This window comes from Populus alba, chromosome 12, assembly GCF_005239225.2.
Source record: "Populus alba chromosome 12, ASM523922v2, whole genome shotgun sequence".
In the NCBI taxonomy this organism is placed as follows: domain Eukaryota; kingdom Viridiplantae; phylum Streptophyta; class Magnoliopsida; order Malpighiales; family Salicaceae; genus Populus; species Populus alba.
The window spans coordinates 2,345,251-2,359,727 of NC_133295.1; the positions used below are offsets into that span (position 1 = coordinate 2,345,251).

Consider the following 14,477-nt stretch of genomic DNA (forward strand, 5'->3'; position numbering starts at 1 on the left):
GCTAGAGACATCTGATTTTTCTGAGAATCTATAGCCACTGCAAAAGTTTACTAAGAATTAGTATATTATTAGTAGGCTGAATATTGGCAAAAAAAAAAAAAAAAAAAAATTACCCTTTCACATAGATGAATAGACAAAGTTTTGTCTACCGACTTGTAGCGTAGTGTAGTGCGTGCATGTAAACTAATTAACAAAAGCTAATGTGGAGGGGAATTCATTTTCCCTTCCTCAACAATGATTTTTTTTTTTTAATTTTAATTTTATTATTTAAAATTTATTTGAAAAAGATTGATCTTTATAATTTATTTTAATTTTTTTTTACCGAGTTATCTCGATATTATAACCTTAATCAAGAGTTTGTTGGATTAATCTAGTTAGCTCAAGTTTTATTTTTCTTCTTTTGAATTGATTTTTTTTTTAGTTTTTATTCTTTAATATTTAGTTGATTGAGAATTATGATTCAAAATTTATTTTGATTTTCTTTATTCTAATTTTATGAATCATATCATGTAATTTAATGGGTTAATCTAGTTGACTCGGGTCAATTTTTTAGATTTTTTTTTTAATTTTATCTTTCAACATTAAATTAATTAGAAATTCAATTTCATAATTTATTTCAATTTATTTTCTATGAGGATATCTTGGTTTAATAATCTGAGTTACAAATTTAGTCGGTTAATCCAAATTAAATTTAGTCTGTTTTTCATCTTTTTTCTATATATATTTTTTTAATTTTATCATTTAATATTTTATTAATTAAAAGCTTGTGATAATTTAATTATCAAGTTCTAATACAATGTCAAAAAATCATTTTAATCTAAAAAATTAAATTGTTAGAGAAGATCCAAAAACATAATTTATATTATTCTCAATTACCAGAAATCATTCCCACATTAATAATCTATTCAGCAATATTATATATTTATAAATTTGGCTCAATTGAAATAAATAGTTATGCTTTATTCAATTCCTTCGGTGATTTAGTACAAATTGGACAATTTTTTTTTTAAAATGCTATAATTGGATTAACTTGTTGATATGAATGATGTTATGTGAATTGAATTGAATTGACTTATAAAAGTGAAAATACTCTTCTAATATTGAATGGATTTAATTTGTGTCTCGATTCGATAAAGATTGACAAGGGTTTTTGATTATATAATGAAAGAAAATAGGGTTTAGATTTTAGAATAAATATGTCTATTTCTCACACTTAGATAAATAAAAAAGAGAGAATAAATAAAAAATTGTTTATACATATCATAACAATTAGAGCAAATGGAAATTTACAGATAGAGTGTGTTATCAAACAAATTATTAACACATAAACCATTTGAATAATTGTAAAATATAAAAGGGATAAAATCACTTAAAAAAAAAAAACTCGACTTGAACTAATATTGATGTAATAGGTTGATTTATTATTTTAGATCTAATTGAATTTCAATAAAAAAAAAATTAATGGAGTATAATGTGATAAAAAAATTTCAATTGATTAATCTTGAAAAAAAAACAATCAATATATATTATTTAAAAAAAAACTATCATTTTTATAAAATAAAAAAAAAATTAAATTAACTTGCAACCCACTTGATTTGTGATTTATGACAAGATGCAACCTTCAATTTATTAGCGAAGAAAAACACAGCAAGTCTGGTCATATAAGACGGCGTCGTTTGAGAAACCTAAACCAATCAACACAAGAGAAAACCAAGTTCTCTGTCTTTCAGTTAATGTAACGGTCATTTGTTTTTTGAATTCTCCGTAATAAATCCTACGCCTCTCTCTCTCTCTCTCTCTTTCTCCCTATCTCTCTGTCTCTCTAGTTAGTAGAAGCAATAATACACTTTTAGCCGTTCAAATTCTATGTAAGAAGGTTTGATTCTTCTTGTAATCATATGGAATTTCAATTTCGATCACACAGAGAATCTTCATGTCATTCAAGTTCTCTGTAGTACCCATCTCTTCCTCTCTCTCGCTATAAATTTATAATTCATTCTTCTTCTTTCTGGATTTTGCTTTTATTTTGGTTAGTCTTTGATGGGTCTTAACTTTTTGTGATTTTTTAAAGTATACTATAGACATTTTCATGTAAGCTTTGTCTCGTTTCTCTGTTTGATGTATTCTTTAATTTTCTGTTCATTGTAACGTATGGTTTCTTGAATTTATTAAGGGATTGGAGGATTTTCAGAGTTAAAGTTTGGATCTTTTAGATTTCACGGTGAGTTTTTCTTTTATTTACTTCTTAAACTTTTTGATTGATTGGATTTTATTTCTTGGCAAGATTTTAATTTCACTTTCTATTTAATTGGTTTTAAATTTGAAATTGGTTTCTCCTTTTCTTTCAAAAAATCTTACTCGAATTTCTATTTCTGTTGTGTTTTAAGGCTCTATCCATGGCAGGCAAATGAATTACCCATCACGTTTCCCTTGTGATCTTGACGCACGTGAAAAGACGTAAACAGATCAATAAATACGATCAATTGAACCAAAAGAAAGAGATCAAATTTCAAACTTGATGGAAGTGGTAAGATCACTTTGTTTCTTGATAGGTTTTCTTTGCTGTAATGCTTGTGTTTTACTTTTGAAGCGTAAATGCAAAATTGAGCTGCTGTTTTTGTTAATTGCAAAATCATGATTCCTCGGAATAGTTTACAATTAATTGCAAAATCTTCAAAGTCTGATTCATGCATGTTGGTTTTCTTGTCTTAGAGGATACAATTTTCAAAAAATAACCAATTGTTCTCCTAATTTAGCAAGAAGAATCAGATTTTTAATAAAGAAGATGATTTTTCTCTTATTGATTCACTGAATGCTGTTGTAACTAGCCCGTACTAGTAAAACTATCACTCATAGCCGTTGTTATTGAACCAACATTGTTGTATTGTTGTTGGTGTGGCTGTAGAGAAATATGTTTGTTGGCATTTGTCTCTTCCTTTGAATTGTGAATTTCTGCTCTGGGAATAAAGGGAATGGGAGCTGATGGAGCAACACTTCAATGTGTTACTTTGTCTATCCAAACATAAAAGGTACTAAAATAAGTTGTATTTTTTTAGTAAAATGATTTCATAAATTACTTCTGTAACACCATTCCTTACTTTAAAGTTGATTGCTGCTTTGGCGCAGGCCAGGGTTTTGGGGGTCAGTTTCTTTTCCTTTTGCTTTTCGATTTCACTTTAAGTCTTACTTCTGATTTTATTTGAAGAAAACCCAGCTAAGCTAAAAATATTATGCTGTTTCTTTGAATTGTGGGATTCTTATTTGATTGGAACATGCAGGTGGTTTGGGAGTGATTTCTGCCTTGTCTTATTTTCTTAAAGAGTTGTCCTTAATTTTTCATAACTAAACACTGCTTTATCACTGCTATTTATCCAAAATCAATTTTGAATCTTCTACCCATCTTCTTTTTCATGTGTTTATTGGGTTCTTTTCATGTATTTTATTTATTTATATATGAATAAATACTTTGCATGGTACTACAATTGTTGAGAAATTCGTAGAACCTAAGGAATGAAGAATCTAACAATCATCAACTTGCCATTCTCATAGGGCCAGGGATATGGTAAATTGATTTGCTGATATGATGTGATATGATATTTCTCTTTTCGATTTATATTTGGAATTGATTTTCTACATATACATGATTTTTTAGGTGATTTAATATATTGGTGAACTTGTCAGATCTCTAAAAGATGATAAGAGAGAGCGCTTTGTATACAATTCATTGATGGTATGTTTCTGTTAAGAATGTTGTCATTTCCTTACTCTTTGTATGCATGTATTTGTGTCATCTAGCACAACTACAAACTATCATCCTAAAACTAATGTGATTGTTTCTGAAAGGTTGACTGCTTACTGTGTTGAAGTCCTCTACAAAGCTGTTGAGATCAAAGTTTACCTCTTCTATTCCTTGTTAATGTAGGGTGTGCTGGGACTTGTATGTTTAGATCAAACTTTATAGCATTTGATTAATCACAAGGGCTGAAAGTATTGCTCATATATAATTTATATAAAAGCCTTATGATTAAGTTTTGACAGCCAAAATTCAATCAACTTTATTGCATTTTTCTCTTTACATTTTTTCAAACTTGCTTAAAGATGAAAGGTCACATGGATAATATGCTTATGATATTGTTATTTATAGATACATTGTTGGTGTGGCTGTAGGGAGTTATATTTGTTGGCATTTGTCTCTTCCTTTGAATTTTGAATTCTTGCTCTAGAATCAAAGGGATGAGAGCTGATGGAGCACCTCTTCAATGTGTTATTTTGAGTAAGATAACATAAAAATTGGTACTAACATAAATAGCATTTTTCTACTAAATTGATTTCATAAATCACTTTTTTGTTCTGTTACACCATTCCATACTTAAGCACTTCAGTTAATAAGATTTGATTGTTGAGAGTTTTGTCTTTTCTTATATTGAATAGTAGGACTGTAGAAACAGAAAAGAGCTAAAGTATTATCTAACTGTTGCATTAGATTTTGAAGTTCACGGACTCTATGTTCTCTCTGTTTTTCTTGTCCCGTCTCTTTTTTTGATGTACTGGTCCCTCCCTCTCTCTGTTTCTAGATTTTAAAGCTCTCCCTCTCTTGATTCCTTATTAGAATGCTAGCATTCTAACTGTTATGTACTCTGGTGTGTTGAAGGTTGTAGACTTTGAGAAACTAGATCCTTGTACATTGATGAATCCTCCCGCTGTACACATGGAATGCTTGTTTGTTATTTATATATATCTTGCATTCTTGCTTGGCTGAATTCAATGTTCAACAATTGCATTGCTATTTTGCTTATTAGATACTATTTCAATACCTCATGTATGTAGATGTTTGCATATATGCTTGAAAGAGAGGAAAACCAGCAGTTCTTTTCATACAGTATAGTGCTGGTTTCAAGTGATTCCATGTATGTAATCTTGCTGCTTAATATCAAGTAAATTGTTGAAATTATGGGTTTCATGACCTTACCTCGTACAATCGATGAGAGGATTATTGAGGACAATTGAGAATTCTTAAAATTTGGTATGTTGTGTAATAGTTCTCTTAGGATTTTTAGCAATATTGTGGACATGGTTTGATGGTACTTTAGTAACTAATATCTCTTCATATTCGTTCTAGCAAATTTCTCAAAAGAGGACATTAATGCTTCATGTTACCATCTTTTAAGACACGATTATCTTTTGAGTTTGATTCCCTTGAGACCCTGGCTTTCCACTTCTTTTATCTTTTTGAGTTTGACACGATTATTTCATGTTCATCTTTTACCCTTGTACAATTTGCATTCTTCAGATGCTTGGCATCTTTTTACTAGTATATTTATGGAAGGTTGATAAGCGTGTCGGTGTATGTATCTATGGAGATCAACAACATTTGAGTTATTATTTGGCGGTCGTGATTTGATTACTCCAAACTACATATTATATTATTGAAAAGATCATATGTGATATAATTTGACATGAAGATTGGTTTTGTGAATTTCAAATTCATTTTCAACATGCATAGCTTAAAAGCTGAAAGGCACTTTTCAATTCATGAATTAGGGGCAAAAATCAATTCACAAAAATTAAAATTTTCTAAACTTGAAACTCAAAAAAAAAATATAAGACCTAAATCCTAAAACACTGACAGTCAAACCCAACTTTAAACCTCTAAAATGTCCTCAACCTTAACCCTTAAAAAAAAAAAATACCCTAACCCTTCAAATACCATACACCCTCATACTCTAAATCTTTTTTTTAAAAAAAAAACTAACCCTAAATAACCCTAAATCCTAAAACAACATAAACTAAAAAACCCTAAATTCAAAAGTAATCTAAACCCTAAAACAACATAAAATAAAAAAAACCCTAAAATACTCTAAATCCTAAAACAGCCTAACCTTTAAAAAACCCTAAACTCCTAAAAACCCTAACAAACATAAAACAAAAAACCCTAAAATACCCTAAACCCTAACCCTAAAATAACCTAAACCCTAAACCCCTAAAAAACATAAAATAAAATAACCTTAAACCCTAACCCTAAAATACTCTAAACCCTAAACAACATAAAATAAAATAAAATAATCTAAAACAACATAAAATAAAAAACACTAACCCTAAAATAACCTAAACCCTAAACCTTAAAATAATCTAACCCTAAAAAACCCTAAACCCTAAAACAACATAAAATAAAAAACACTAACCCTGAAATAACCTAAACCCTAAGCCCTAAAATAACATAAAATAAAATAAACCCTTAACCCTAAAAAACCCCAAACCCTATAACCCTAACCCTAAAATAAAAAAAAACCCTAACCCTAAAAAACATTAAAAAAAAACCCTAAACCTAACCCTAAACAAAATAAAATAAAAAATTCTAAACCCTAAAAATTAATAACCTAAACCCTTAAACCCTAAAATAACCTAAACTCTGTTAGAGTTTTTAGTTTAGCATTTTACCTAAACTAAAAACTCTAAACCCTAAAAAATTCTAACCCCTCAAGCCTAAAAAATTATAACCTCTAAAATACTCTAAGCTCTAAACTCTTAACTCTAATATAATCTAAACCCTAAAAAATTCCCATACCCATTTTGGAAGGAAATGGCACCAATAATATCATTGAAAATGTATGTGAAGCTCGGAAACATTAGTGGTATGGGAATGAAAATTATGAACAATATCTTATTATACCATTGAAAAAGGTGGGTTGTTATAATCTAGGTCATATGAACATAATTTTTTATCCCTTTTTTTTTTTTATGTTTCAAAAGCGTTTTTGAAAGAAAATATATTTTTATTTTTTTTCTTTAAATTAATATTTTTTTAATGTTTTCAGATTATTTTAATGCATTAATATCAAAAATATTTTTTTAATATTTTTAAATTATTAAAATAAAAAATATATATATTAAAATTAAGTAAAAAATAACCATAATCATATTCTCAAACACACACACCTATAGATAGTTGAATTAATCACTATATATCTTTTATCTTTGCACTTTTTTTTATGCTAATGTATCAGCATATATATAGTAATATCAATGGACCGACCATGTACGTGGGAGCAAAATAGATGGGTCAATAATATAAGTCAGAAGAATCTTTGAAGTAAATTTCTTAACAGATAGTTGCCATGATGAATGCTCAAGGACCAGTTTCGGGAAAAGGGGTTGATTTGGCATTTGGTGGCTATCAGAATGACTGAAAGGATAAGACCGACGATCCAATCAAAGCTGGCTACATGTCCTTTCCTGCCTAACTCAACTGAGCCAACCCAACTGGCACGGTGTACGTTTGTTGACTCAGAACAGCATAGAACCCAAATCTACTACTCTCAGTCCCATGTCGTTAGTAATTAGAATTAGAGTTGTTCACTTCCATGCTTTCTGTCCAATCTAACACACCGCATGTTTTTCTCTGTGGTCTGCATTTCATCAGAAGGTAGATGCGAATACTCTAAAGGAAAATCTAACTTCTTGAACACAAAGGATCAAAATCCAGAGATGAGTTGGATTAGACAACAAGAAGTGGGAAAAGGGACACAAACATGTAAGAATCGTTTTAAGTCGGTTTATTGTCAAGCTTTTATAGATCCGGTTAAAAAAAAAAACGACTTTAGTTGTTGTTTTAGAAAAGTAAATTTTTAAAAACATAATTGAGCTCGATGGGATGGGAATCTAGAGTCTACCAGACCATATACATTACATATATAGGAAGTGAAGTGGGACATAAATCTGGCTAGGGAATTGAACCAGACCTTCTTTCAAAGCGTGCATTTGTCCGGTGCATGCATTCAGCCCCATTCATGTTAAGTTGTCGGGTTAATTTTGATAGGTATAGTTTAACTAGTTAGAGTTTTAGATTTATTTTTAAAAGATTATCAGTTTGAATTTTACAAATCTCAAAGTTACTGGAAATTTATATAATCATTAACTTTAAACCTCGTGAAATTAATGGAGATACATAAAATTAGACTGGATATTAATATTAATTAAAAAATAAAAAAGTTGTCATGTCTAGTTCGATGTCCCTACAGCGATTCATGAGAGATAGGACACACTCTAATATGTGTACTGTTAGCGGTAGTCTTGTCTTTGAGGATTTGCTCGAGCTGTTTTATTATTAGAACACTGTTTTATTCCCTGGAAAAAATTATTTTCACTTTTTTCATCAGTTTTGTTTTTCTATCTTCAATTTATCGTTCTTTCATGGCCGAAGAGATGATGTATTGACTCTGATTTGTTGAGAACAAAGACAAAATAAAAAAAATCGGGATGAAAGTGGAAAAGGTGGAAAAACCTGGTGGTATCTTCAATGTTTGTGCAAAAAGTTTATTTTTGTCCTTATATTTTGCGTTTTATTTCTTTTCAGTGCCTTTAATTTTGTTCAAAATTGTCTCTGGACTATCTAATTTATTCTTGGTTAAATATCATTTGTTTTTTACTTGATTTTCATATAATATCATAGCATTTTGTTTAAATTAAAAACTTAGCCAAATCAATTACGCTACTAAATTAATATTTTTTTTTAAAAAAATATTTTTAATATTAATATATTAAAACAATTTAAAAATAAAAAAATTAATTTTAAATAAGAAAATTTAAGTTTTTATAAAACACTGATTGCGATGTAATTCTAAACAGCGATGCAATGTCAGTAGGATTGGACAGTGATATTTGTAAATCCACCGACACTCATAGGTTCAATAAAAAAATCGTAGCCTCACCCGCAGGCAACAACCCGCCAGCTACATGAAATCAATGTCAAAAGGTCATTAAAATCCAATATGTTAATGTAACAGGTTGGATATTATTTCTTTTCTTAGCTCAGCAAATAAAAATTGATGATAAAAGTTTTGTCACATGTCAAAACAACTTTCAATGATTTTTTGATAAAATTTTTAAAAATATCAATAAATTTTTGATTTGATCAATCGAGTCCTAAATTAACTATAGTTTTTTACTAGATCACACCAGTCAATTCCTTTAATTTTTATAAAATCCGGTCAAAGAGCTGATTTGGACTTAATAAGATGAAAAAAATGACCTGACATTGTTTAGCACAACATGGATTAAATATGAGGTTAAAATTAAAAAAAAAAAAAGGACGATTGTCAAATTTAAACAAAGTATGTTTGCACAAGTTGCAGCTTGGACATTGCATATTCAAGTTCCTCTAAATGAATTTGATTAGAAATTAATTAGAAGACGAGAAAAATTGCTTTTATTGAAAGAGTCTGAAGAAATCGAAGAGCCTCTCAATGAATAAAACACATGGAATTAAGCAAAGCATTCCATGATTTTGAAAAAGCTAAAAGAGAGAAAGCATTTAGTCCAGCTATAGTAATTGCACTAAATATGAGCAAAAATAGTACAGAAAAATGAACATTGCATACAATTACAATTACAGTAGAAAAGCCTATAGCCATTTACGGCAATTGAAGAACACTTATATCGAGCTATATGGTACAAAAAGTGTTTTTTTAAACTGAAAGTCCAGCTAAAAACGCCACCCCTGTAGAAGGTAACCAAGATGAACCATAGATAAACTGTGCCACAGTGAATTTATTTGCCTCGATGGTCGACGTGATGACCCGATACCCGGGCCATTTTACCCTTTGTCCGACCGCCGCACCCGGTCCAGAATTCATGTATTCACCATAGTATAAGGTGTCCAGTGCAAATGATGCGTCCCACTCGAGCCACCCTCTTGGATGAATGTGATCACCCATGAACGATAACATGTACACAGTTCTAGAGTAAAGCTTCCACGGGCGGCCGAGGTATGTCGGGAAGGTGCCTTTCGACGGTGCGAGGTCCGACGCGGCGAGGATTCTGCAAGCATGGATTGATATGCCTGTATTTTGATTAGGGTCTTTGCGATTCTGGGCAGTGATAGTGTTTTTCTGGGAGGCCATTGGCTTGCGGGCATAAATGCTACAGTTTTGTAACACAACTGCAGCATTCCCGAATATGAAATCTACAGTCCCATAAATGTCACATTCCCTGTAGAACTGGCGATTTGAGTGCACGTAGAGGGTGTCTTGGTAACCAATGATGCTGCACCTATAGACCACAGCATGGTCCGCACCGACTCGAAGAGCCACGGCTTGATGCTTGGCTGGACCAGCCCAGTTCTCAAATGTCATGTCACGAGCAATAAAACCAGCTCCTGTTGCAGCTGTACAATTGACACACAGACACACAGACACGTACATACGATGATTAATACGATAAAACAGTACATTTTATAGCAGTAGAGATGTGCACAGAGGAAAATAGTGAAAAAACACTGTGTGATTACTACTAGTTGCTTTCATTATCTGACTGCAGGTTGGTTCATGCAGTAGTGTCACTACCAAGAGTCCACCTATTAATCATGTGATGCTCCTGCCCCACCTCCATTAATGTCCAAATTGTATCCGTCACTTGAATTTTGTACGATATTTTATGAGCTATTAATATTTAAAACAAACAGATAATACTTGGTAAATTGTGTCCATGGTTTTGCAGCTGGATATGAATAGGATGGAAGCATCTATTTCCTATTTGATAATACATAAAACTAAAAATTTTAAAAATTAAAGCTTGATTGTTCTTTTATATATGAGTGAATCCAAGTAAACCCTATTCATGATTAATCTATAACATAAAAACAAGGTTTGTGCTAGGAGCAGTTTAGATAATCAACTATATCCACACAAAACAACTGCTATGGCGGCTGCTCTTAATTAATTACCATCGTCTAAATCAATAACATAAAATTAATGTTTTTTTACATATTTTTCAATGGTTCTAATATGTTAATGTTAAAAATTAAATAAATTTTAAAAAATATCATGCACCACGTTATAAAACAGTACTAGATAAAAAAATCAATTTGGAAGCTTCAGCAGTCAATCGCAGAGACTATAGTTAACAAATAAGAACAGCTTGAAGCAAGACTAACTACAATTGATGCTCTACAAAAGTTGAAAATCACCAATTTCTTTTACTTTATGATGTGATCAGATGGAATAAAAGGAAAGGGGCTGTGGTCTGATAGCATTATTGCATCATAGAAAGAGGGCAGTCACAAACAGCGTAGACAACAAGTTTTTGACCCTCGATCTCTCTTTTGAGCTAAAAGTCAAGAAACATTGCCTCATCAATTTTGACACAAATTGAAATGATTAAAACAAAAGAATATTAAATTAATTAATGCAATTAAAAGGAGAATAAATAAATATATAGAATTTTTACCAAATGATGCTGTGTGGAATGTGGTGATGTGGTTAAAAACACTTCTGCCTCCTGTAATTATTGTCTTTCCCATCCCATCTCCGATGAACATCAAATTCCATTTCTTCCTCCCGACTTTCAAGTTATCCTCTACATATCTGAATTAGCATAAACACAACCAACGCATCAATAAATTATATTTTCTGATCTCTTTACCTTTTCAAAATGCTTAAAGTATGAGAATATACCAATAATTTCCACTATCAGAGAGCCTAACGCAAAGATGATGCCTCGCTCTCCCTCCCCACTCACCACTCCCCAAAAAGGATATCGAAAAGACTATTTTAATTTGAAAAAAAAATGATAATTATGAAAATCTTAATAATCAAATCAATGATCAAACGTTATGAAGCAATGGAATAAATCCCTTTTAAAAAAATATTAATTATCAAATACTTGTGAACTTAATTATATAATCACTGATCAAACACTCTGAAGCAATGAAATAATTTTTTTTTTTTTTTATGAAAACAAATCATGTAAAGGTCAAAACACACATCAATAATCTTTTTATGCACATAATTATAGTTTTATGATAATTTTTTTTTATTTTCATGATTGCTCCAATGAAGTCAATCATACAATCACCACCACTCTAGTAGATAATTATTTCTCTTTAAAAAGAAAAGTCAATTCCACCAAACCTGTAGGGGTGTTTTTGTCTTTTTACCACGAAACAGCAACGGTTAAAACAGAATCATAACGCTGAAACTTTTAAAAAGTAGTTAATTTTTTACCAAACCTTACCTTCCTGCCCTCACATAAATTATCGTCCGCCGATTACTGTGCTCAGGCGCCTTTTTTATCGCCTCCGATATTGTCTTGAACGTTCCGCTCCCATCTCCCGATACGATAATATCGGCTTGTATGGCCGACACAGGCATGGCTAATAGTCTCCTCTCTCTCCTCCCTAACCAACTTGGGAAACTGTCCTCTTCTGATATGTCCCCATCCGCTGTCATTAATCTCCTCTTATTCTCTATCGGCACTCCAGAGAAATCGCCTCCATTAGTCGCTGAAAATATCGCCAAACAGTTACTGACCAGCTCCGTCAAATCCTTCAATTTCTCTGTCATCTGATCTTTAACAGTTCCGTTAACTCCTTCGAATCCTTCACTGCATGTGTCCTGGTTCGTCAACGCTGCGCTCAGCCACGTCACTACGTCCTCCGGCGATCCACCACCGACGGAGGATGGTGTGACGGTGGAGAGGGACCGGGTGAGGGCGTCTATGGAGTCTTCCAGTAGCTCGAGGCAGTCATCAAATGCTGACCGTTCACGTGTCTCCATGTTGACATAGGAGATTCCCGAGGAGAGATATAGAGCTTTATCCAAGTGCATAAGAGTCATGTTGAAGGAAATGTGAACCAAGTCTGACTCGGACGCGGTCATTGAGCCAGGGAAGTCGAGGAGCGAGCTGACGCAGAGGGCCGGGAACAGAGTCTTGCTGCATGTCTTGGAGATAGCCTGGGTTGGTTTCCGGTGAGTAAGACTGTTCGGGTCGGATTGACCAGAAGCCTTAGCTCGGACCCCGAGGAGGATCGCGGCGGAGGCGGCTGAGGCAGCGATCAATACGACAGAGAAGATGGTAAGGAAGATGATTTTCTTTTTTCTCGTCGGGGAAACCTGTGACGTGGCGTGTTGTGGTTGGTTGATAGAAAATGAATTACTGGACCCTTCTCCCGGGTCGGATTCCTTTCGCCCGAGTCTACCGTAACCCATCTTGGCCTAGTAAAAATTCCTCTAGCGTGGCAGGTAGAAAGACTAGAGAGAGCGCGGAGGTCTATTATAATAAAAACAATCGAGGACTCTTTTGCGTGAAACTAAAAACTTTGAGGTCTAATTAATGCACTCCCGCAAAATTACATGCATGTAAGTAGATAAATGTGGGTGGTTTTCTTCTCTCTTTTTTGGGGAAGAAAAGAAGAGAAGTGGGATTTGTCTATATGGGTGTGTAGGAAGATGGGTATAAATATAGTAGTGAGGAGGTGGGGGTGTGAGAGAGAAACGGAGTTATAGAGTTTGGTGTGAAGTCCATATCTCAAGAATTAGCTGGCTTCTACTTCCCATCCATTCACTGCATTGCCCAGTGTCTCGTGTGTGCGTACGTGTGCGTGCGTGTGTGTGTGTGTGTGTGTGTGAGTGAGTGAGAGAGAGAGAGAGAGAGAGAGAGAGAGAGAGAGGGTGTTGGGGGGGATTCGTGCTTTGTTATGTTAAGTAAAGTGACTTTATTTTGCTTGTTCTATTCTTCTATTTTGTTTGATTCCTACAATTTCTTGCCTTTTGTCATCTTGCAATAGAGAGGGTTTAGGAAATGGGGAGGAGTTGTGATAAAATCAAGGTGGGTTTCCATTGTTTATGCCCATTAATTAGAAAGAAAAGATCCTTCTAATTCTAGCTACAATTAATTAATACAAGTTTTTCTCCTATTGAAGAATCTATATATATATATATATATATATATATTAATTATGGATGACAAAAGGCAGGCAAACACATACAGCTTATGGAATCCATAGAGTAAAACACGACAGTTTGAGTGGTGTTGTATGCATACTTGCTTTCCTTAAAAAAAAAAAAAAAAAATTAATGGCGAGTTTGAATGCTGCTCGCTTCTTGTGAGTCCAATTTCATGGCGTTCGTCTTCAATAATGGTGGAATTTAGTCCCTCTATTTGTTACACTTGGTCGTTTTAAACCCGATTTTCAAATCAAGTTAAATCATAATCTATATTTCTAATTAAAGATGATTCATACAAAATTCCATGCTGATTAAACAGCCATGCTGACCCCATGATTTATAATATAATTGGATGAAGGATTTCTAGCTGTATTTATTTGGAAGCCAATGGTTTTGATTTTAGTGGATACAGACTATAGTTGTTAAATTCTGAGCGAGGCATTTTAGAATTCAGAGCTTAGATTGGTTTAAGTTTTACAAAAATAGAAGAAAAAGAAAATAAAAAAGAATTGACTTGACATGACCTGATTAAAAATTTAAATTAGTTATAACTCGGTCAATTCAGGTGAGATCTTATTAAAATTTCATCAAATTTTTTTAAATAAAAAAATTAAAATAATAATATTTTTTTAAAATAGATAAATCTACTTCATAGGATTAATAAAAATATTAACTAGAAAACAAAAATGATGACATCCATGCAAATGTTATAGTGCGAATTACATTATTACTTCATGGAATCAATTAACTATCGAA

General features: G+C 32.3%; 1 protein-coding gene and 1 long non-coding RNA gene across 6 annotated transcripts; one reads left to right on the forward strand and one right to left on the reverse strand.

The window, feature by feature from the left end:
* The first annotated feature begins 1,715 nt into the window (after window positions 1–1,715).
* LOC118032732 (uncharacterized) lies at window positions 1,716–6,630 on the forward strand. 5 transcript variants are annotated; one of them, XR_012171395.1, is made up of 4 exons: window positions 1,719–2,221; window positions 2,388–2,527; window positions 2,906–3,029; window positions 3,653–6,630. It is a non-coding gene; the product is annotated as an uncharacterized lncRNA (long non-coding RNA). The 5 variants fall into 5 exon arrangements; XR_012171394.1 differs by having other exon boundaries at window positions 1,716–2,091; window positions 2,174–2,221; window positions 2,388–6,614; XR_012171393.1 differs by having other exon boundaries at window positions 1,720–2,221; window positions 2,388–3,029; window positions 3,653–6,626.
* A 2,679-nt stretch (window positions 6,631–9,309) lies between these two features.
* On the reverse strand, window positions 9,310–13,237 carry LOC118032726 (probable pectinesterase/pectinesterase inhibitor 61). Its single transcript, XM_035037500.2, has 3 exons — window positions 12,010–13,237; window positions 11,224–11,360; window positions 9,310–10,162 (listed from the first exon to the last, which is right to left on the reverse strand). The coding sequence occupies exons 1-3, from the start codon at window positions 12,981–12,983 to the stop codon at window positions 9,465–9,467; spliced, it is 1,809 nt and encodes a 602-aa protein (XP_034893391.1). The 5' UTR covers window positions 12,984–13,237; the 3' UTR covers window positions 9,310–9,464.
* Between the last annotated feature and the right edge of the window lie 1,240 nt (window positions 13,238–14,477).

What these genes read in the sequence shown, in the direction of transcription:
- LOC118032726 (XM_035037500.2), bottom strand. Translation starts at nt 12,983, where the DNA reads ATGGGTTACGGTAGACTCGGGCGAAAGGAATCCGACCCGGGAGAAGGG. An exon ending in ATTTATGTGAGGGCAGGAAG is followed by an intron (nt 11,361 to 12,009) that starts GTAAGGTTTGGT and finishes ATGCTAATTCAG; the next exon opens with ATATGTAGAGGATAACTTGA. An exon ending in ATTCCACACAGCATCATTTG is followed by an intron (nt 10,163 to 11,223) that starts GTAAAAATTCTA and finishes TCAATTGTACAG; the next exon opens with CTGCAACAGGAGCTGGTTTT.